Genomic DNA, 25,796 nt, shown 5'->3' with positions numbered 1-25,796 from the left:
GGAGGAAAAAGCAATGCTTACTGTCTGTCTATCAGAGTAAAATTATATCACAACTGATCTGACTATAAAACAGTGCTTGTTTGGCAATGCATTAATGTAGAAGAAGTAAGCAAACCAATTAAAAGCCTGATACAGGAAAAGCAGCATGAATACTATAGATCCTACATAACGTACATCAAGCAAAAAGGCAGGCTTGCTTCATTAACTCTTTACAAAGAGCTTCACCGACAAATTGCTTTATAGAAACAGAGGATTTGGATAACCGGGGAAATGCTGAAGGTTGTTTGAGGAAAACATCAGATCAGAAAATGAAAAAATGTCACAGAGTACCACTGATTTGATCTGTCAGGCTTGTCAGTCTCCTCAGTGAGCCAGTTCTGTCTGGAGATCTAGCCTGGGATCATGCCAGCTATTCTGGTTAATTAGATGGAGGAGGCACCAATGAGAGAAACACAAAAAAAGAGGGACATGTTCTTTTCCAGTTACTTCTGAAGATTAATTACAATAAAGATATCACCTTTTGGGGATGAGTGCGGTGAACTTTTGGTGAATAAGTGCAGAGAGAAAGTCTCATTTCTGACTTGTGCTGGGCTTGAACTATTGCATGGCTAGACGGCTATTTATAACAGGAGGTGAGGAATTGTTTAAATTACGAAAAGGTTGCCAAATGCCAATCTGCCGCACTTCAAAATGAAACTGTGACCTTCGTGCCCTGATTCACAGTAGATAGCTTAAGAGTGTGACAGTCCAGCTCCGACTGGCGACACAAACAGAAATGTAATCTGCTTCATAAATTAATGGTATTCCTTAATAGTGATGCAAAGCATTTCAAGGTCGCTCATTATATGATTGAACATGCAGACGGAAGGAAACACATGACCATTCCCCATACAGGATAAAAAACAGGGGCGTGGATTGAGGCTAACCTACAGTTACTGCCTGCAGGTTACTCAAAGACCCAGCAGATGAAGGATCAGCAAAAGGAGCCGTAAGGCGGTCAGCACTTCCGAGCTTCCGAGGCCAGATCTATTGCACTGTAACAATGAGAGAACCTTTCTCCAATTTCACCACCTTGTGTAAGTTTGTTGGCTGGCCTCTGTGTATCACATGTTCTTGCGCAACCACATGGCATGACACAGTGGCATTGGCTCAGCACAGTAGCACCGCTTTCACTGTTAGGAGGAGTCTGCTAGTCCTCTGCAGTCACGACAAAAGCAAGAGGCAGTCTCAAGGCAGAAACAAGGCTCAGAAATTCACACAACCTGACAGGAACACCTCTCTCTCAATTCAATCAAAATTCTAAGCCATATTATAATAAGTGAATGAAATAGCTGCCTCATAGATGTACACACATGCACTGACATTTATACTGTGGATTATTAAATTATTATTATTGCTATAGCTGAGAAGAGGATGGAAGGGGGTGGGGGGTGGGAGGGGGGCGAACAGGAGGGGCGGAGGTTCACATTTGGATGGCTACAAACAGATGTGGAACCCTGGGAAAGATGGCACTGTCCCAGCTCAGTCTAATTCACATGCAGGAGTAAATGTCTGTCTACGCTCTGCTCTTAGGAGGGATGGCTGTAATTAAATCAAAATGCTTTTCTTGCTGGCTCTGAGGGCAGAAGGCACTGTTAGGGATATTAAGAACTTCTTGGGTGACCATTCTCCACTGAGCTGAAAACGAAATACTCTTTGGACTGCAGTGTCCTTGTGTGGTGTTCTGTGAACCATATCATAGGCTGCTACGCTGAGCATGGAGGCATGCTTCTGAAAACCACCCAGCCCCCCACAATACTGAAATGGGGGTACAAAGAAGGAGATCTAATCAGGGTCAGAGAGAGGTGAGTAGGGGGCGGGGGCTTGCATTATGCAGATCTGCACGGACATGATGACCAGAGTTGACTGCAGATAAAGCATGTGACCTGGGAAGCACCTGCCGCTGACACTGGGGCAATAGGATTAGAGACCCCTGATTCCATCTGTTTCCCTGCCCGTGGGACTCACCTGTATTAGCAACACCCTCTCTGTATTAAATTCACCACTAGGGGTCAGGAAAATCCTCCACTCTGCACTAAACACTCCATCCAAGGGCCCCTGTAGGGCACACGTTCCACAACACGATGAGAAATACTTGAGATCATATGAATACAGACGCTATGTTTTCGCTTCACACATCTGTTTCTGAAGCTGTATTCAATGTCATGTAAGGGAACACAGGTTGTGGACACTGGCGCTCCTTTATGCATGGTTGTCGCATTCTGAGAGAAGACCATTTTCTCTTGGGCTGTCCCAATAAAACTGAATCTGCATCCCTCAGTCTAAATAAGGAAAAAAAGTTTCTACTGCAATGGTCTTGCTCTTTCTCCTCAGCTGTCCCTTAGGAAAACGCCTGAATGCAGTGAGGTAAAAAAAAAAAACCTCAGCATGACTTCCTCAAACTCTGTCATGCTACATACAGTGCAGGGTTTTAAAACGGGGTAAATGAGGGAGGGTGGAGCAGTTTGGCACGATCAAATGGAGTCGTGCAAAGTACCATGACCACTACCATTAATCTTGATCTCAGGTTTCTTTCTTGGCCACTTGATAGTGGCCTAGTAATAGAAGTAGAAAATATCCCAATCTCTATTTTGGGGATGCCCTGCGAGAATGAGGTTTGTTTTGAAACCCAAGAGTTGACTGAAGTGCCGACCTGACCTTTGCTGCTAGAATTCAGAGGTTGAAAGGACAGTGCTCACATACAGCTGCTCTGGTCAGACACACAGAGATGAGTGGCCGTGTTCTAAGGGGGAACGGCAAAGACCAAAATACAACTAGAACTAAATCTCACGCTGTGAACATGTGTATGAGTGGGTAAGGAAGGGCAATATCAATGCCAAACCAACCATAACCCTCACACCCTAGTTTTTCTAAAGATAAATGTAATCTCATGTGTGCTTTCTAATGCATGACCGTGTCAAACAGCAGAATCTGCTGTTTTCTATTTAAAATAAAAGTAATATGAACCAGGCTTCAGGCAGATCTTTACTGCATGCACAGTGCGAAATATAGCTGACAAAGACAAAGGTCATGAGAGAAACGTTATTCCCTGTATGGCTATCATATTGTTCAGTTAATTATCCAAAATCTCTGCTAACGCAAAGCCTGCTGCTTCAAGGAACAGACGGTAGCCTTTTTAAAAACATGAAATGCGCTTTTCCGTCCCTGAACTCAGAATGTATTCATGCAAAAGCCATCTATGCGATGGTATTGAGAAATCTGACTAGACGCAGCTATGCAACAAATTAGGAAATAGACAGAACAATTTACTGACACACAGCTTCAGAAAAAAAGTAAACTGATTCATGCATCTATTTGAAATTTCCTTCAGCAACACTTCATGCTTCATAACTGCATATTACAAAAACACAAACCTGAATGGTTCGTCTGACTCAGCACTGCTGTATTAGGCCTTTGGGCAAATCGTGAGTGGTCTATAGGACATTTCTGCTCAGGGTTTCAGGGTGAATTCTGAAGCAGGAAGATGACTCACCCTGAATTCCTAATGCTCAAACAGACGGCTGTGCCATCTGCCAGCCCTTTTCTTTAAGCCACTACTGCAGAGGACCAGGCACAAAGCGTAACTGTAGGGTGTTCTGACATTAAATGTAGCCTAAAAGAAGAGTGTACTGGCCTTCATACGTTCCCTGTCTCCAGCTGGCTTTTGCCAAGCATGCCAGTTTTTGTCAGCCCCTTGCCTATGCTGGGATTATTTGTCTTTGCTGATGAAAACAATTAAGCTGCAATACAGGGGTGGGCGATATTTTGAACATACTCGATGTATCCTGGCTTGTTCTTCTTGCGACATAGTAAATGACTATATCGCGAACATCAAGTAGAATTTGTCACGTAATTTTTTAAGACGCTGGCATGAGACTCGCTTTGGGGTTTCGCTTCTTTCACTCTCTCCTATGGCTCTCTCCCTCTCAGACACAAAAAGGAAAAAAAAAACTCACATACATACATCACACACAACTGCCCGCCCAGACCACTCTCCTGGGCAAGTGTGTGTGACGTATATACTGTGGGTGAGACGTGTGTTTTTGTATCCGGAGGGAACAGAGAAAGAGCCTAGAGAGAGCGAGTTTATACGTGTTGAGTTCGGGAACAGTAGCAGAAGATGGAGGTGGACTAATTGGTTCCGAAAACAAACAGCACTGGATTAATCATCTGGCAGTGGTTTGGGTATCGCAAGGATGATGTTGAATAAATACTGTCTTGTTAAATTTATTTTGGTTGCGATTTCCACCCTTTTTGCATGCAAGTTTAAAATTGTTCCAACAGAAACCATTAATGAATATAAACAAGAATATTTTAATGCACACATATGTTGCAGGGACTACTAGAATCATCATACTGGTGTGATTGTATGCATCAAAGAGTTAAATCGAGCATTTATGAAGTGCTTTAGAGGCGAATTTCAAAATATCGAGATATATATCATGTATCACGATATAGTCTAAATATATCACGATATTATTTATAGGCCATATCGCCCAGCACTAATGTAATAACAGAGGTACTGGCAATTCATGAATCTAGTTCTACAGAGTACTTGGAGAATGGCTGATTAGTCATTAGCTACATCAGGAAAGGGTTAGCAGTCACACCAACCTGTTTTTGGTCCCTAATGAGTCTGCCAGGATAAGCCAACAGTTAAAGTCATTATAGGTAATTAAGGCAGGGTTTTTTTTCCACTTCAGTTTCTCTTCTTGTCTAAACGAGAGAGCTGTCATGTCAAGGACGTCGCACCAGCTTAACACGTGCTTTGAAAATACCCCTCAGACAGTCAGAGAGAAGTGAAGGTCATGGCAGAGAAACTGCAGAGCTGGATCTGAACCAAGAGGAATGCCACTGACCACTTCCCACTTTTTTACCCCCACAAGGTAAAAAAGCGTGTTCCCCCACTGAGACCCGCTTGATGGGCACAGGGTTAATCAGTTTCTGAGAGCTACCTCAAATCCATTTATGCATTCCATTTCTCTAAACAACAGGATATAAAACATACCGTAGAGCTCTTTAGAGGGGTTCCCCTTGCACTAAAGTCCTCTATCTGACAGCTTCCAAGGGAGTGAATGGCTTGATTCCAGATCCACCTAAATTAAGCCATTACCGCACTTCCTTTTCCCACTTTTCCTTAGTTGAACTGAAATACATTTAAAGCCATAATATCTACTGTGTTAGCCATTCATTTGGGTTGATTTGTTTGAGGACATTCCGGGGAACAAATACTCTTAGAGGTTCATTCCTCCAAGTTCTTTACCATTTATGGCAACGTTCATGTTTCCCCATAAAAGCTGAGTGGAAAAACTGAAGTTCTCGCCATTTTCTATAATGCTGTGGAGGCATAATGGGGAATATAATTCTCAGAGCCTAGGTGATATATTTTCAAGATGTCCCTAACACACTTTTCAGACTGAATTTTTCCAGAATGACACCAAAACCCATTTGTATCCATCATATCCGCCAAATGACGCAAAATACAAATATGACCCACTCCAGTTCCTCGAAAGTCACTGTATGTGCCGAGCTGTAGAGAGTGGTGCCTGACCTGATATGCCAGCAGTGTTAACGAGCTGCGTGTTCAATAACCCAAGCCCAGGGGCATGTTTTGTTTTTTCCCTGCATAAATTACTGTTTCTAACAAACTGTTATTTACTGCCAACTTGGCAGTCCACCAATCCATATTATTTGCCTCTATGTACATGACTATTCCTATAGCCATGCAAACAGATTCTAATATTAACTCAATGACAGACCAGCTTCTAATGATTTACCAATTTTGATCAATGAATAAACATCTTCTGTTTCTACAGAGAGTAGGGATCTGTGATATCAGTCCTTTCATACTGCAGTGATGCAGCAGGCTCAAGATCTTGAGTCCATTTGACATTCAAACTGTTAATCAGGAATAGCTGCCAATTCCTGTCTTCTGTTACTGTGGCAAGTTCTGCCAAAATCCACTACAGCCATGACGCAACAGTAAAAAAAAAAAAAAAAAGGAAATATACTGTATTAAGTATACTAAGTTTGAATTCTAAAGATCATCTGAGTTATAAAATTGGTACATTTGTAACTTATCAGTTCAGGATACTATGAGACTGGTGACAGATGACTTGTGTGCCACCAAAATTGTCTACCATTAGAGTGAGTAGGTGAAAACTGGATATGGAGCCCACATCCCCTGGGGTTCTTATCCCAGCATCCCACCAATCTGAAAGGTCAAACCTTTTTAGTGCAAATTGCAGGGTATCCAGCCTAGGACTCACAGGGTAACCAAACCCACCAAATCCTTTTTGTGGGGTCTGCAGATCAATTGCAGCACCTGAGAGGCAACACCCAACCTGTATTACCCAAACCCGTACGTCTATACCTTTAAACTTTTGTCATGAGCACCATCCCTTTAACATGATCTCCTTCTCTGACAAAACCTATAAATAATGTAAAATACCAGAGCAGCAGGGGAATGGCAACAGTATAGACCACACCAAACGCTACCATTCAGGAAAAGTAGCTGGTTCTCCAGTAGGGACTGTTGAGAGAAAGCCTACTGCAAGGTATACAGTTTTACATCGCAGTGCATTACTTCGCTAGGTTAGTGAGTGCAAGTCTGCACTTTATCGGCAATGAATAAATCAGTGGCTGTAATGCAGACACTGCTGTTGGTCATGTCATTGGTTTCCATATGTCAGCTCACCTGAAGCCTGTCTTTATTTCTAAATAGTGTGGGTGGCGTTGTCCTTGAAAGATATACCATTAGACACTTTCTCAGATATTAACGCCCTGTTTGATCATATTTACCAAGAGTGACTGCATTGTACATATAATCCTTGGCAACAAAACAATAGAGACGGTGATTAGGTCTACAGGCGACTTGGCCAAAACAAAATCCATTAGCAACACAATGCTTCAGGTGTTTCATTATTGTGTTGTCCCCAGGCCACACAATGAAAGCATCTTTCAGAACCTTGAAAGCTTGACAGATCTCAGGCTGGGCTTCTGAATGAAAACGAGAACAACAAAGATCTTTAATTCATTAGAGGGAGCATCTAACCTGGAGTGGGGGGACTATTAGCTCTGCACTCTCCCACTGTGTTCTCCTCTGACTTTTTCATTTGTGCACCTGCATGATAAGAGATGTGAAAATATAGGAGGGACTTGTTCATGAGATTAGGTAGGTACAAAAGGAAAAAAAAGTTGTAATAGGCTTTGATTGTGGGCTTTGAGCATCCTTGGCGGCCTTTAAATGGACGAATCTTGGCTGTGATATAGTGTGAACTGCAACTGAGATCACTTTTGAGACACACCCAACTTACCAAAACACCTTGACCCATTCACTGTCTGACAGCCATTCAGTGCTGTTTTCCGCATTCATCTCCAGGGACACTTTCACCTGAGTTACCAAGCAACTAAAATAACACCCACACTATGCATTGTGACAGACATACAATGCTAATCATTGATAGCAAGTAATCCATGAAAACAAACATCATAAATAAAAAAAATGAGCATTTCATTGAGACACTCAAACTGAATGAGAATCTCGTACACCAAATGGGACATAGATCTCAGTTCACACACCATTTCCATGCAGTGACAAGTGTATCTTGGGAATTGCATTGTGGAGGGCTGGACACCTGGGGCTTCAGGAAACTGAACCAAAACTAACTTGGTTCCTGCCTCTGAGGTGGTCACACTAACCCACTGGCCATCTTTCTCCAGCTGAGGGAGGCGAGTGGGTGTTAGCGTTATGGTACAGTAGCACCTCATTTGGTAGTCCTTTTTCGTCCCTGCATCTTTTCTCCTTTGCCTATTCATCTGCTTCCCTTTCAGCAGCAGAAAAAAGACTGAGAGCAGCACACATGTCCTCAGCCGACCCACATACACGTGACTAAAGTGAGAGCTGAGCAAGCGAGAGCAAGTGTGAGAGGGAGCGGGTGAAGGAGGGAGGGTGCGGAGAAGAGAGATGGGGAAGAGCAGAATCAAGAGAGACAAGAGAGAGAGAGGAGATCACAAAATGATGTGAGAATGCATGAAAGAGATGTGTGGCCTCTATATCCCCCTTTTTTTTTTTTTTTTTAGCTCTCTTTTAGAACACAGTCCATCTCCTTCCCGTTCTGCGCCATTGTTAGCACTCTCACGTTTTGTTCTTTCACAGCTCGATGCTCTCTGTCCCTCGCCTGTTCTCCAAAGCAGAGTCCGTGCGCGGCTGCAAAAAGCCCATACTCACATCAACCACACAACTGCCGCCTGTAAGCCGAACCAGAACGCAAATATGTCTGACAGTCAGCCATTTCTTCAGGTAGCCACGGACCATGTTTCACCTCCTGCCAAAATCTGCTGACACACACAGTCCAGCAAGGGCACGACAGCCCTCGGCACAAGGACACCACGGGCTGTGTTGAGCAGCAGCAGGCAGATGAAGGCTTGCTGTGCTCCTGGCTCTCCTGAGGGAGGTAATTGAAATGCTAAGAAAGTGGTCCTCCTCCCCCAAGGCCTATTACACTTGCATGGCCCAGATTCACTGCTGAAGAAGCCTATGGACACCCTCTTTTGTGATTCTAATCTTTACCTCTGAGCCAAAGCAACACCTACGCTTCTGCTGTCAGACATCTGACGTAAAGGTAAACAGGCCAGTGGAGGAGAGGCCATGCTAAATTTGGTTGGCTGAAAAATGTCATTTGGAAGGTGGTGACAAATTGGTAAATTTCGAACATCTAGGATGAATCTATTGTCAAATACTGTGCCTCTCTGTTTCAAAGTTTAAAACATCAAATCTGTTCTACAGAAAAAGAGTGGAATGATAAAATAAGTGTTCAGTTACTCATAAACAAAAGAGGCATATTAAATGGTCAGGGTTCTTTAGCGTGGTTTTTATTTCATTCCAGTGTTTAACTTTGCGTGCACCCCGATGGTCCAGTACTCCTCATCTGACTCAGTTATCATTTTCTTACTGATTCAGTTAATTAAATGAAGTGCTCTTCCGGGCCTGGAAGCATGCAGGGATCCTCTTCCTCTTTAGTGCCATTTTACTGCTTGCTATTCATGACCACCTCTTACCTAAAGCCAGTGCTAATCTCCATTAGTTCATCTGTGCCTGAGTTGTATTGCACTAAGATTGTTCAACTCTTTGGAAGAAGGCCTTCATCTAAACCAGCACTTTCACCTTTCACACAGAATGACAGAACCTTTTGAGTAACCACTGCACTATTCTATGAATGGCCTTTACAAGGACACATGCAATATCCAATTTCTCAATATAATGAGGACCACATCTTTTGACTCTTTAGGACAGAGTGTGTGTGTGTGTGTGTGTGTGTGTGTGTGTGCGTGGGGGGGGGGCACCTCAACCCACCCATTATATTTCTTCATTTGCTTTCATTTTCTAGCCCTTATTATCTTAGGTGGACTCTGTCCTGTGCTGAATAGGTATCCACAAAAACTGAAATTGCTGTAATAAAATCAAGTGTGCACTCAAGTATCAGTGATTATTTTTAACAACACATCACAAGGTCCAAACGGAAGCTAATATTATATCGAAACAGTAGTTTGCACGGAAAGTGACACATTAAAACTCATAGAGCATATGTAGCAGTGGAGGTAAATGCTTGTGTGCGGTGTAATAAATCCAGGGGGAGCCATGTTTTAAGAGATCAGGAAGGTCACAGCAAATGCCGTTCCTTCTTCCTGAGTGCATCCTATTTATGACTGTCAAGGTCTGCATCAGTGACAGGCAGCTGGAGCCATGATTCTGCCCGCCCACCCACTCACCCCCCACACTGAATCTTGTCAGTCAGAGAGCTGCAGTTTCCATTGCTGGTCCCTCTGCATCGGAGACCTCTGTTTTAGAGAGCCCAGCGTCTGCCTCAAACAACCAGTGATTATTTAGGGGCTGTAATTGTTACGGCCTTCACCCAAAATTCAATAAGTCTCCAGGGTTGGCGTCTGCACAGATTCACCATAATTACAAAGCTATGCTTTTAAATAGTGACATGCTGAAAACACTTGATCATCCATGACTATCAAACTTCAAAACCATTCAGGCATAAATGCTTTGACTGTCTACTTCCTATGAAGCAATGCTGTGCTTCAGACATATTAGCCTGGCACAAACATACGTACCATATGCCTTTACGCATCCCTTAGCTTAAAATTACGCACGCCAAGCAACGTGTCACATGGAAATGTACTCAAATGACATGCCCACCATCCCACAAGCACGGGACCTCTAACAAATCGCCAATGGCTAGTTGGCCTGCTGCCAATGCAATCAGCAGCGCTGTCCTTGGGACCCAAACACAGTTTGAGGGATGCCTCTGTGACCCATCATCACCAAGCTACCAGTCCATTACTCACTGCTCCTAGCACTGCATTCAACAACCAAACCCAGCTAAATCATCACCTGTCCACAGCCCACCGTGTACCACGGCCTGTCATTTCCTCCCAAGCTTTCCTCTGTCTCAAGCTCAGGGTGGTTAGGGACCTGGTCAACATGTAAACAAACACATGAACGATTTACAATGCAGCGGTCTGAGTTACGACCCTGACAATCTGTGCCTTACCCCTCCTCCTTCTGCATCTGCGACTAGTGATAAGGGATAAGGAAGCTCATGACAGTTGACAATCTGCCTGCCTCAAGGAGCCCATGTTCCATCTTCAGTGTAGATCAGGCAGTACAGTGTGTGTCCGTTAATTTTTCGAGCCAAGTTTTTCATCAGAGAGAGATGTGGAGTGATTCTCGCCCAACAGCCTGCTCTACCAGGGATCACGGATAGGGAGTGGCGAAGCCAGGAAGGACATGGCCGTCCTCTCACCTGAGACGATACACAGAGGGCCATCCTACTGCAGGGGTCACTCACTGCCAGTCCCATGTTTCAGCCCAAATGCCCAAAAAGAAAGCAAATGCTTTCAGATACATCCTATTTCGGCTTTCATGAACTGCACCAAAACTACAATACTGTTGACAGCTTTACTCAATCTTCAGGTTGAGTGGGCCCAATTGGGCCATCTTTACAAACTAGGTGAAAGGTCAAGTGGGGTTAATGAAAATAGCAGTAGCAAAGGAAGATTAACGAAATGTGAGGCGATAACCACTGCTTAGTTGTTAAGCTCTAGGTGTCCACAGGGTTAGAAAATACACTGCTCATTCTCTGATTTAGCTATGAAAGCCCACAGAGATCATTCTCTTTGTAGAAAAACTGAGAGATACTCCTAAACGATTTAAAGAACGCAACTGAAAGACAACGTTATATGCATAGCCAAAAAAGGAAGAGAAGAACTCTTGATCAGATTAAACAAAATTGTTGCTCAAATCATCAACATCTATTGCAAAGGAACCCTGTGACATAAACCTGCAATGAATGTATTGCCACACCGTTTGCAAGTACACTACCAAAAACTACTCTACTCTTTCTTTATTCCAAGAAAATAAGGGGAGAGTACTATACCCTTGTTTACACTGAGGAATAACCCCTGTTGAAACAGCAGCAACTATGAGAACCACGTCCCTGATCTGTGTGGTTAAGCTACACGTGACTGAGCAGTTCACAGAGCACTGAAGCCATATTTGGTATAAAAACTGGATTGAGTCAAACAATGACAAGAGCATTAGCTAGGGCTAGAGCAAAGTTCCCTTCACTTTAACATCAGAAAAGCCTCTTTGGGCAAGTGGAAAAATGACATTTTCACAAATCTGGAGTTAATTAGACTGACAAAAAGGGGTAGTCTGAACAATGTACCATATGCACATTTGATACATGGTATATAATACAGTGTATGATATCATTTCCTATGTCTCAATGCAGCTGCTATCTAACAGGACAGAGACTACAGAAGCACATGCATTCATCAGAACAAGCAGAGATGCTTTGAACTTCACAGCTGTTTGATCAAAGAGGCTATTCCTTTGAGTTTTCAGAAAACAACCAATCCTCCCTCCTGTCACATTCAGCAATCACACCAGCCTACATCCCAAGACCAGAAGCTCAAACACATGTAAATATAATTTGCTAAACAGAGGGGAATGGCCTCACCTGTCCTTTTTGACACAGAGATACAAAAACATTCTTTTTTAATACTGGGGATACATTGACCAAATTGTCATCAAGGCTTTCAAAAAACTGACCAAGAGGAGAATGGACATTTGCTACTGGTTTTAGTTTCCATCTCCCACCAATTTACAACCATGAAACTGCACAGAACTGCTTCATTTTTGCCAGCTCTGCAGCAAATCTCTGAGAATCAGGTTCAAATAGGATCGGGCTCCCTTTAAGGAAAACTGCTGCTGCCCTGGGAGGGTTTTTTTGCTGGGCCACAGTAAATAATGCATGTTGGCTGTGAAGTATGACCACTCCATCTCCCAATTGACCTTGTGTTTCCACACAGTAGACAGAACACAGATATGTTGTTCTGACTGGAGACTGCCCAGTGTTGGCATCTTCCTGGAAAGGTTCTGATTACCAATAAGGTTGTGTAAGTAATGCTTAGAATTTTTGGACTTTAAAACATGGTGACCTAAAAAAAAAAGAAATTTATCTTCATGACCCTTCCAAATCACATTTCAGTTTCACCCGACCAAATTTTACAGCATGTTTTTACACTACCAATATACTCTACTTCCCATGTCCAAATAAGAGATAAGCAGATGGCATGCAGTGGAGAATTGTGAAATTCCAAGGGGACTTTGTGCCAGGTTGAATGTGGTTGAATGGAAGAGCCTGACAGGTAATCCATCTCCAAGCCCTCTGTCCTTTCTCACCCCATCCATCAGGAGATTGTTCAGAGGACTGTCTTCCCTGCCACAAAGAGCTACACCACTCTGCTAATGGCTGCCCCAAGGTAGATACCCACTGATGGGTATGAAAACCATGGGTTTCCACTCTGTGAGTTCTTTAAACTACTGATGCAAAAAAAAAAAAAAACTCCCATGAAGAACAGGTTTATATATTAGTAGTTAAGCATAACAGGGGGAAAGGAAGAGAGTTCCAGAGTACTTGTGGCTGCTGCACTTACAAAAAAAAAAAAAAAACCTCCAGAGATTAGCAGGTAGTGTGTGTCATTGGGAGAGCTGCTTGTGCATCTAAAAGCAAGTGGGAGTTTTCACCTTTAGGGTTTCTTTCAGTGTGAATTTGTGGGTGTTTATAAAGAGATGTAGAGCCTACTTTTGCATCCAACATTACTCATTCGCCATCCTGTACATTCTCCTCAAATAGCCTTTTCCTGCCTGCAATGTGCAAAAATACTCATGCCTCTCTATACATATGGATAAAGTAATTCATATTCATGATGGAACTCCGTCAAACCACATATCTGGTGTGTATTTTGTTGAGTTTACACGCACAAAGTTGAAGCTGTTATCAGTGTTGCTGTTTTAAGTACAGGTCTTCGTGTGAGTGCTCTACTATCCTGCAGAAACACACACCGCCAGAACATTCTACAAAACCTTTTCTGCAGGTCTCGAACAATCCCAGCTTTATTCTGCCTTTGTGCCAACCTTGAGCTACTGGCAAGAAACAAACACTCCAGTGTGCCTCTCCCATCCTAATGACCCTTCAGAAAGAGACGCCCCCAAAAGCATTCAGTCCTCTCTCTGGCCCACCACTAGATCAACAAGCAATCCTGTTGTGACACCACCAAAACAAAGCCATGTTCATCACATGCAAGACCAACACAACGGGCTCTCCATGGCCTGACTTCTAAGTAGGAGGGATTAGAATCGATACCACTACTTGGCAATGGCCTCCATATCATGCGCTCGACCCCAGTACACAGAAACCCAACATACTGTCAGAGGCTTTAGAGAATAATGAAAGAGTGATTTCCTTTTAAAACAGGAGAGCTTAATCATCCACGCAGGGCTTTTCATTACCATTTGACCAGCTTGGCTGAAACAAAATGAATCTAAACATCTTAATCAATGAAAATCACATTTCAGTGGATTTATTTCGTTTTATGCATCCCTTATTTTTACACTCACTGAGATCAAGATCTCTTTTTAAAAGGGGACCTGACACAAAATACCGAGTTAAAGGGACAAACACAATTCTGACTATGAAGTAAAACATCACAGTCAAGATAACTTAATAGCCAGTTTTAGTCACCAATGACAATTTATACATTGAAGCATAAATTGGGGACTTAAAATCAGAGTTCAAAATGATTACATCAAGTCATAAATTGCTCTGGAAAGTTTTCCAGCTGTGTGACTTGACGCATTTTAAAAATGAACATTATTGGAATCAAGCTGGTACATGCCTGATTTCCAGATAAGATATGATGCAAAGCACAATGAGATCTTTATTAAGGTTGTGGGGGATCAAGGAGGACCATAATGAAACAAGAAAACTCCGATCTAGAAAAAGGTCACTTCTGTCACAGCTGTTAAACAACAAAATTTGACTTTGGTCTGCAAAACACTAAACTAACAGCAGAAACACATTTTCAGGGAATTGTCTGTCTTGGTGAAGACTGTGTTCCTTCACCAAAATCACTTCAAGACAAATACCTCTAGAGAAATCAATAAGTCATCAGAGGCTGTTTGAATCACTATCTACACCACCAACAATGTTTGGCTTTCTCATCTCAGCTTCTGCTGAGGGAGACTGTATAACCACATGCTTAGCAGACTTACAATGAATAAACTGTGATAATCTAGGGAGCTAGCATCAAGGGTTTTACCAGAGAAAATCTCCATCCATTACTGTAACAACATATCGATACTGGTTTGATCAGACTAGCCACGATACTCCACTTCTGTACCGCATGTAAAAAAAAATATATATATCTCGGACGCCATTGTTAGAGTTTCTTAATTAATTCATTTCTAAATCTAAGGCGGAGATCTGTTGGTGCCAGCTGATAGCATGCCTTGATTATCAGTGGAGAATGAATGTACTGAGATTTGGTCTGCCTTTTTACAGGCAGAGTGAAGCTGAGAATAAGGTCAGGTACAGCAGAGCTGCATCAGGGGAGCCAACACACAGCACACAGAGTACTGAGAGAGGGCATGAAAGCCCTAATGGAGGAGGGAAAACATTCCGTGGAGTGTGCAGAATTCAAACCTTTGTCAAGGAACAAATCTGACGCTGAAACTGTCTGATAGTCACAATTTTGCCTGGCAGCCATGAATCCAAGCCATGTCTTGGAGAGTGAAATTCACTCTGACTATCTGACGAGGGTTCCTCAGGTCAAAGTCAGTTTATTATTGCGGTGAAGTCCTTGAGCCCAAAAACATTATACATGGAACAAGTAAAACATATCACAGAATTTAACATAGTGTGTGTTATGAATCTCTATTTAAGGAATCCCCCTGTGATTCTGAGGAAAACTGAGTCTTTCTACAGTCTGTGTCCCCTTTCTTACTCAAAGAACCATTTTTCTTATAACATTTTTAACATGTACAGCTGAAGAGCAAAAGAATATGGGGGGGAACTAAGAGGGTACACAAATGATAAAAGAAACTGCTTTTCTTAATTTGGTGCATTAAAAGAAAAAAAAACAGACATCTTGCATAATGAAATCTATGACAAAGCAAGAACAAGCGGTAAAACTTATTGGGTAACTTAGCATATGATTAACTGACATATAGTACATAGTTTCCCCTGTGTTTACCACATATTTCCTGCCATACGTTAACGAAACACTTCGCATCAACACGCTTGACGTACTTACAGAAAAGAAAAACGACCACATGGGAGTGTCCTTGATCAAACTGGCATGTCCATACTCGTGCTGGGTATGAAAGTGTTTCAGAAATGTCTGCTTCATAACATTAAACAGTGCACAAACAAAATAGCATGATGAGAAGCAAAGTGAGGTTTCCTGGCCCACAGTAATAAAGGCTCTCATGAGAAATGAGCACGCATGAATTGATCAACCACTTCAACAGCATAACAGAACACATTCTTCAGTTAGCATGGTATGATACATCCTGAAATGAGTGTAGTGCAGTGCTCTAGTCAGCATCACCATGACATGTAAAAGTGACAGTGGTTAAGATTAATGGATGTGAGCAGTCAAACATAGTAGACTGGGGTGCGCTTGGGATCAAAGCAAGTCCCAGACAATCCCAGGTAGCTTTGAGAGCGAAAAGCTCACACTATAAGCTGTTATACCTGCTATTTGTTAAGCATGTGAAGATAAAAGTTCACTGCTGAATCAGGTCACAAGCTGTATGGGTGGAAAGAGAGGGCAAAACTCTATTCACCTGCAATGGTGCTGATCTCGTGAACAGCCATGGCCCTGCCAAGTCGCCTCGCTGAAGATAATGGAAATTTACAGGTTTCTCCTCGGGGTTGGCAGGAGGCCCAGAGAGTCAGGAGTTCACTGAACCACTAGTGAGAGACTCCACCAATGAAAGGCCTGCCCCATGTATTCTCCCCGACCAGAACACCATGAGGAGGATGACTAAACTGCTTTGTTCCTGTGGGAGGTACCAAGCCCCTCAGAGCCCGGTAACCTCTCCCATCGTGGTGTTTCACTCTGCTTGGGGTGAATGGAAAGTTCCTCACAGGGAGTGACTTACACTGCTGTAAATTGGGCAGACCTCCAATTTCGACAAGCTCTTCTGTTACGTTTACGAAACCTCTGTAGCTCATAGCCCGTAGCAATGCATTTATCCACCAACTCTCCATCTGCACTCCCTCCTCCTGTTGCATTCTTCTGGGTGTGAAAACTATTGTTCGGTATGTATTGGGTGTGTTCTTTCCAGAAGTTCACACAAAGTCACAGAGACAACATTAAACCAATCACAAAGTTGGGACCACTGAGTCAAAAGAGACAACAAGGTAATAGGCTGATATTTTACTGTACAGATGAGAAAGCAGGTCAGTACAGCTCTGTGTGACGAGACAAATGGGTCTGCATCCTTACAATCTCAGTATGAAATCACAGATGTATGAGGAAGATTAAACCCTTGGACAGCTTAGATAGCCAGCGTAAAAGCATCAAACAGTAAAACAAAAGCAATAAATACCTGATCATAAACTCCAAAGACACGGCAGTAGGAACTAGTCTCTATTTCATGGAGTTAAAATGTCCCTTGATTTTCTTGGAATGCTATCAGGTTCCATTACAGCATGTAATTATAAATCTAAAGTGTATAGAAAACATAAAAACAGGTGCATTTTCAAGCTGAACTAATCTTTCAAAACTGGGTAAAAAAAGAAGGTTTTTTGGGCTAATGATGAAATGATGTGTTTCTGCTAGGTTCACATAATCCTGCTGCTCACTTAACTAATTCTTTGTAAATTTATGTCAGGAATGATCAGTTGCACATGGGTGCCTCTTCACAACAACCCTCATTTTTCACAGCTGACAGCCATGGAATAATGTATACAACTGACATGGAGCAATTAGCAACTTCCATTCAAACTGGTATTGGACATTGTTTGAACATATTAGTTCTTAACGCTTGCAAACATTAAATTCATTGTGAAGTCAAAACAAACCAGAAAAAAAAAAAATCAAAATTCTAGAAGCATACTTCAAACCACACGATGGAGCAAAGGTGTGTCAGTCACCTTGAGTGAGCATGGCACCAGAAGAACCAGTCACGTAATAATCGTGTTAAACCAAAAAAAACCAAACAAAAACAAACAAACAAAAAAACGGTGGCATCGACATAACTTGACTGGAGAAAAGGTGTTGAATTGTTTAATGATCATTCTCACTGCCTGGCTGATTGTATGCCCGGTGAGCCTTTGCCAGTATGAACTTGCCCTCCCTTGATACCATGTTTCCATGGTTGGTTTGGGGCATCTAAGCCAACATATTCAAATCTACATACTCACAACACATGGAAAGTTCCTTTCACCTGTCACTGCTTTAACAAATGTGTCCTCCATGTTCACCTGACTTGCTTGTAAGTGCAATAAAGGCTGCTCACAGTGCTCGCAGTCAGCAGAGTCAAGCAAAAAGAACTGATACAAGCCTGTCCAAAACAGGGACTACAACTGAGTTTATCTTGTGTACAGATAAGTTTGGATTCAAGGACTAAACTGGAAAAATGAGGCTGAAAAAAAAGGGAAAGTCAAACAGTTTTATTTCACCGCTTACTTGAAATGATTATCTGAATGAGGTAGGAAGGTACAACTTTCCAAGTCGACTGGCTTTAACTGAGGGAATTAAAAGAAGTCACCTCTTTATCCCACATGCAGTCCTCACACATTCATTGCTGCCAACTCAATGCCGAGCTTAGATTTGATTATGCAAGAGCCTTCTGCGGTGGTGTACGATTTGCCTGAAAATGTGTCCGTTTAAAAGCTGATGTAGATTTGGCCGGCAGCCCATTCCAGACCAGACTTTCATTTTCGACACAGACAACCATTCACAACATTCACAACTTGGCTAACAGACTTCAGTTGCCCATTTACAAACTTCCTACTATTGTCAAAGGGTCCTCTTTTCCAGAAGATCAAAGGTAAATAGTTCCCCGTGACAATGAAGCAAACTTTCAGTGTATATTTAAAAAGCAGTTCACCACATTTGGCCAGCATATTCCTGGTTGTTTAAGATCTCAGTAATTTTAACTCCACACTGATCTAGCTTAGAATTTTTCATCTGTGAACTCCGGATAAGATAAGTGAATTTACACTGATATTAAATTAGAGAAATGACTACTTAAACACCAATTGCATCATCAACAGGTCACAGGTGCACGCCTGTTAAATGGAATTCAAACAATAGCTTGAATGCATGTCGCACCTAAGTGGGACAGATGATAATATGAGGGAACAGCATATCTGCAGTCATGTTTGCATGCATGTTTACAACACATTCTGACCTTCCAAATGATGGCCAAAATGGAGAGTCCACTTTACTGTTGTGATCATCCAAATACAGTCAGAATCCTTAATGGCATTGTCTCAGCAGTTAAGCTCTGATAGATTTTAACTGTATTTTAAACATGTCATCACCGGAGACAGATATGTTAACAAGTCAAAAATCAATACATAAAAAAACCCCTCTTCCATACAAAATGGGTGTTTGAACCTGATCCCCATAAAGACATATCATGGAAAGGAGAGAAGCAAAGTATTCAACGCACAGCTTCCAAAAAACCACTAAAATACTGAGGAGGGGAAAATGGTCAAAATGGTACTGCTTATTTGAATGTTCTACCTCATATTGCTGAGAAAACCATGTGTGGGGGTCTGTAGAAAAGAGGAAGTGTAGAAAAATTAGAAATATTCATGGGGACACAGTCTGGTCAGGTCAAACAGCCAGGAACAGAAAACTACATCTATTATAATGCTAAACGGCTTCCCACATGACTTAATATACCCTATCATTCATTCAGGAGAGTGTATCTGAATACTAATGCAATGACTAAAGCCCAATAATGTGTACACCCCAAAATCAGGGCTCATGTATCCTTATGGTGGTGAGGCTAAAAGATGTTTAAAGCTCCACTGAGCCCAGAAGACAGTTCAGCATGGCTCAATGTGAAAAATAACCTTTGATGCCAGTTGTGCAATCTGCAGATGCTGGATTAACATGTATTCATTATTGATATCTAATCCTCACTGTGTCTCAGTCAGAAGTGAGCACTGATCTCTAACAGTGCACCCACATGTCTCCCTGTAGCCCTGGGGAGAAGCCTCGGAGCCAGATGACGCATCCCCAGAGCTCTGAGAGAGGAAGCCTTCCTTCTAATCATCACACAAGTTCTCTCACCCGAGATCCCTTGCCAAGAGTGCAGATCCATTGGAAAGAATAATAACCAGCATTATGACTAGGGTTGCAATGATATGGTAAGCTTCAAGTGACAAGAGAAAAAAAACAAAAAAACAAATTATAAGGTTAGGCAGTGACTACAACGCATTCATTAGAATAGTGTAAGTAAAAACATTACAAGGGCTACTGCGAATTCTGCAATATCATTTCCAGTGAGTTAATATTTAATAGGTCAGGCCTGCAACCTCTAACAAGGCATCTTAACTATGCTCACTTCTGTAACCATTATATTAGCCAGTTAAACTGATTTTCCACTAAATCATAACTCTGATGGTGGATAAGACATAGAGGCATTGAGCTAAACATTCAGACAGAGGATCTATTGTCAGAGCCCTTTCAAAAAGCATGTTTACTCTAGAATTTGACACTGAATTGTCAAACACTGTGACCAAAACTGAAGAGCCATGCATTTCCAGTGTAGTTGTGTGTTACAGCCCTGTTATTTGAGACAAGGCTAAAAGGACAGAATCATTTCATGGGGTAAATACATTTGCCTGGTTTATTCTCTCTTTAGACAGGTGACTCAGCCCATATCATGGAAACTGAACACATAACACTGCGGTGTTTCACATCACGACAACTCTCTCTCTCTCTCTCCCTCTCTCTCGCAAGACTGTCAGGGAACTGGTGCAGTATATTATGTGTCTCTTTAAGTTTACAACAGTGAAATTCAAGAGGTGCATTTGTACAAAGTGCATTTGTCAGCTGAGACAGAAGACAAGCTGATTAAAACTGTATTAGTTTTTTCAGGGTGCTGTTTTCGGCATTTTGACAACACCATAGTTGTGATCTTCACTGAATGGAAATAAAATTTCATCAGAGCAATGTCAATCCTAAAAGTAAATAACAACAAATATGAAAACGCAACACAGAACGCGTCAAAAATTCATCACATTCCTGTCGGGATTTGGTAAAACTGAACTGGAGCAGGTATCTTTACAGAAAGCGGCGTCCCACAAAAACACGGAGAGCATTCAATGTCAGAACGATCTGGGTTTAAAGAGAGTGATCTTTGGATCTTCTTGGAGTAGGCTAAATCGTGAATTATTAGTCGTGATCTAAGCTGCTCTAATTTGCGCAGCGGCAGCAGCAGTCACATGCAGCCCAGAGGAGGGAGTGTGGCCGTCGTGTTTGCACGTCACTAGAGCCGCCTCCCTCATACTACTACGTCTAACGGCGGGGAGCACATGACTGCAGCAATTCCGTGTTCTATAACTCTGGTCACGAGGATGGAGTACTATTACACTGACCAGACAGTAAGTTCACGTTTATAACCCCCAAATGATTTTTTACCATGTAAATTCACTGTGCACAACACTAATGCTGATACCAAAATTCGAACATATAACCGTCAGAAAAACAGAGTTTGTGCCGTCAACCTTCAATTCATATCAAATAAATTTGACGTTTGATGTTTGGGTTCTATTAAACAGTCGCAGATTCAATCAAGGTCGTAGTCGTCGAATTGAACAGCACTGCAGTGATTTAAATGCACTGAGTTTACGTTTACATTACAAAAGATGCTCATCCTCCAACCCTGTTCGTATGGTGCGTGTAACTTGGGTAAAAATAGCTCCCAGCTTCGGTAATGTCCACTGATGTGCGGAGCTACATCATGATCAAATATTTCGCTTAATGCATCCAAACTGATAATGATCAAGGCTGATCATTAAAATATTTGTTTATTTACCGAATAAAAATAGTTGATTGACATGAATCTCTTTAAACACGTTTCAACTTTACTGTTATGTTCGAATTCGTTTATTCTATGAGAGTATGTGTAGAAGTAACACATGTGTGATGTAATAGCCTCGTGTGATGACTACTACAGGTATATAGGCTGCAAGTTTAAAAGAGTAATTTGAAGATTAATCGAATGACAGCAGCACTTGCCACTTAACGATAGCAGCGTTACTCTGGGTGTTCCAACTCCGGTTCCGTTTTGTAACAGGCATAGGTTACGCAAACGATTACGAAAACACAATTAGATTTCTTAGATGGACAAAATATCAGGCAACTCTTTACAGCCTCCTCACGGACATAATACCCCAGAGGTCTATCCGGATCATACAGGTTTATGTTGCCTTGCAAGTTGCTCAACTTTGTGCTGCATTAGATCTAAGCGCCATACACTCAAAGCTTTAAAGTGTTCACTCTCGTAAACTGGACACACGTAAGCCCGTTCTAAACAAATTATTCAACAGACAGATCCCTCACATGAAACCAGTGCTTATCCTACCCTCTGTTCATATTTCGCATATTGACGGCATTGGGCTACTCGATGAAATATGGATAGTGTATATGGAACTTCATATAAAGTGACTTACATGGGCTGTTAAATGAATCAGAAGAGTACAATTAATTTGCATTACGCGATCATTTAACACTGGGATAAAACAACATCCGATTTGATCCACAGTGAGTTCCGAGATATCACCACCCACGTGTCTGAAGTCTCCAAAAATTCACATAATTTCGGAAAACTGTCAAACTAACTTAAATAACATCATCATTTCAAATATACATAAAAGAAGGTTATTCCACTTTAATTAAGAAAGGAAATCGACAGCACTGACCACAATAATTCATTTCGTTGGAAAATAACTAATGTGAGAAAACGCTCTATTATTTCCCCCCCAACTCCACGTGAAACGCAGACGTCAAGGGTTCAAGACACCGGCTAAACAGACCAGAGATACTGTCCCAACATTAATGTAATTATATCGTGCAACAGCGATTATCATGCAAAAACAAAGACAAGGCTAGACAGCCCCAACCCTGCATTTTCAGAATCTGTTCATCGCTTACCTGGCTCCCGGAGTTTTCTGTCAGGTAATTGAAGACAAAGGAAGAGAGCTCCTCATCTAACAGTGAAGCGCAGTCCGCCATCTTCTAGGGAATGAGAGCTGTTAAGTCAGAGTACTGGGTATACAGGTTTCCCCGCATGCAGTGACACACTTTTACCGGCTGAGGGCAGTACAAAGGGTTCGCTCAAATAAACGTAAACACTGCTCACTTAGTTGATGTGACAAGGGGCACAATTACTTGAATGCGCGACGAAGACACCTCCCCCAGGTAGTGCAAGGTGTCTGATCAGTAACGATGCTCAGTCGTGAAGAACACCTTCAGTAGTAAAGGCACCATATAGCTGCAAAGACACTTAACTGCTTGCAATGAACTGCATAGTGCCGATGACTCATTTCTACGGCAAACATATCGCAGTTGGCTTTTAAATCTACTGCAAGGCAAAGCATATTTTCGGAATAATCAAACACAAGAGTATTAATCTACTTGCTGCTTTCTTGTCCTCGAAGCTAATGTGGGCTATTGAGTTTTAAGCAAGAGCTCTAACTTTGAAGTCCATGAATAATACAACTGTCTAAGAAGCAGTGTCACCCTGTAAATCAGCACCTCCCACGCGATCTGTTATTTCAACAACATTTTTCATATCCTCGACGACTAGTTGGTTCTTCTCACACAACATCAGTTAGGTTTATTTGGTATATCAGTATATCAAACATACTGATATGACATTTAACAATTTGATTTATAAGGGAAGAGGGTCTCTTCACATGATAATTAGGCCACTTTGTAATTGTTGTAAACATCTGAGTTTTCTGTTTTTTGTCTCTCAACTTTACTCTGAATTATTTTGTGTTTTGAGTAATAAAACTTCACTCAAGCATGAAATGTCAGCACCCACATGTTCATGCGCCTGTGATAGGTCACTTTAACACTGCCACGTTAGACTTAAATACGGGTCAGTGTGCTCATTTCATATGATTCTCCTCCACCAAATGTTATCAGAAATGGGGCAATAAAATAAAGTTGTGAAATATTGCATCAACTGACTGTGACTGACTTGTAATGTTTAGGGAATCGGCCATGATCTGACTAATGAGCTTAGCAGTAGTTTTGAGTGTTTCTGACTCGAATATATAGTATACTTCTTGACTAGAATGTGAGACTAGATATTTCACTCCAGTAACATAATTTAAATTATGCATATAGTGCCACCATTTGATGCACAACTACAATCTATTGATTGCAGACCTTGATGATGAGCATAGTCGATCGGCTTTAACTGTAAGTAATTTTTAAGACTTATAAAGTACAACTTATAAAGTAAGTGCAAATACACTTAGAACGAGACATTCATTTTCTGATATACTGAATTAAGCTGAGAAAACTTTTACACTCTGAAATCATGCAAGTTACACAGTATTAGTTACCTTGTTTGCTCATTGTAGTTATGCATACAGCAGAGCTGTGTGATAATATTACTAATAATCAGCATATGAAATTCGTAAATTTGTATTTAAGAATTATTACAATATTCCCTCGTCGTTGTGAAATATTTTTCATTTCACACTAATCAGCTGAATAAGAATTACCATGTGTCATAACAGTCGTAACCGAAACTTAAAGTCAGAAGGCCAAACATTAAAACTAAATGTGAAAATAATCCAACTGATGATTAGAGTAAAGTATTATAATAGCTGCATTCCCAGAAACTGCCTGTTCAGTCAAACCTTAACAGCAAAGCGTCACTTCAATCTGGGCTAGCGGCTGGCCACTCGCAGTAGCCCCTTCAACGGCTAATTCCCCTGGCCTTCCAACCTTGTCCTAAAATTGTTAAGCAGTACATTTAATTTGCGAGTTTGCGAAGGGTACACTAGACTGAAGTAAACTGGATGATTTGGCTACTGAAGCTAGTTGCAGACAGTAGCCTAATTTGCTGATATCAGCTAATTTGTCTGGCTAACAAAGTATTCAATAACAAGCTAGCCATCAAATCTAGGTTTTGTCAACCCTACCTGTCTCGCCTCAGGTGACTCGTGTCACCTTCTGTTTTAATAGTAATCCACCATTATTGGGCAGTTTTGTTCACACAACAACAACAGTCAAACAGCCATCTTAAAACAGACTAGGTGTTAGCTGGCTACTGTTCACGACCACAAATTAATGGGTTTTAAAACTTGGAACACAGTGTAGCAAAGTAGAATACTTGCTAACTAGTCGCTCATTTTTACCAGAAGTATTCCAAACACTAGAATATATTAAAACTATAAGACTTATTTTATTTACCAGAGATACCAAAAATCATCACGATGTTCGTTAATTTTGAGGAGTGGCCGTTTTGTCCGTTGGTCTAACGACGTCGCGTGCTAAGAGGGGTGGGTCACAGCTAGTGGAAACTAATGCGAGTTTTTTTTCAGAGGAAAACTAGCTGCCAAGAAAAGCCCGGATTTTGTTGAAAGCACTTAATCTTGCGTACTGTCAGAGCAGCGTCATAAAATGTGTTTTGAACTGGTGGTAATTTGATGTGATGTCATCAATTAAAACTGCAGCTTGTAAGTATAGTGTGATTTATTGTTTGAGTATGGGTTCTCTTGATATGAAGTTTGTAACTTCAGAGATCACTTTACTGCTATTGACATTTTTTGGTGATCCTCTTAACATGTCCTGATTAAGATAACTGTCACTCTACCTAACAGCATATTTCACACAATGAGAGGATGAAATATCAGGCGTTTTGCCGTGTTTGGACATGTATTCCATAGTTCACTTATTTTGATGTGATCTCCGAATAGCTGGGCCGTACAGAATGAGGAGCTCTCTTGCTCAGCACCTCTCTGCTTATCACACAGTCCTTGTGTGCACTCCTGAAAGGTGTGTAATGGTAAGTAATGGTGTGTGATACTAAGAGATTTCATGAATTTTCATTCTCTCTCATTCTACATTGGAGAACACACTTTTGTGAGGTTTTTTTTTTTTTTTTGCATTAATATATAGACCAAAAATCAGATGTTTCCCCCCAAACATTCAGAGTTTATGATCACCTGACTCATATACAGTGATGTCAATCAATCAGGCAATCTGAAAAGGCCATGTTCACTTTTAGCCAAAGCCAAACATCTCATTGACATTAACCAGCACAATGTACAGTATGTCTGTGGATTCTGATAAATCAGAATCGACAAGCTCTTGAAGGACTATTACAGCATCTCAGTCAAATCAAG

General features: G+C 41.5%; 1 protein-coding gene across 1 annotated transcript in view; it reads right to left on the bottom strand.

The window, feature by feature from the left end:
• The window catches only part of ppargc1b (peroxisome proliferator-activated receptor gamma, coactivator 1 beta), a 37,472-nt gene extending 14,810 nt beyond the window's left edge, over positions 1–22,662 (bottom strand). Inside the window, exon 1 of the mRNA XM_030765686.1 lies at positions 22,582–22,662. Within this exon, the coding sequence (XP_030621546.1) occupies positions 22,582–22,662 (81 nt within the window). The remainder of the gene's footprint in view (positions 1–22,581) is intronic.
• Between the last annotated feature and the right edge of the window lie 3,134 nt (positions 22,663–25,796).

The sequence above is a fragment of the Chanos chanos genome, chromosome 2 (assembly GCF_902362185.1).
Source record: "Chanos chanos chromosome 2, fChaCha1.1, whole genome shotgun sequence".
Classification (NCBI taxonomy): domain Eukaryota; kingdom Metazoa; phylum Chordata; class Actinopteri; order Gonorynchiformes; family Chanidae; genus Chanos; species Chanos chanos.
This window is presented reverse-complemented; position numbering and strand designations above follow the sequence as displayed.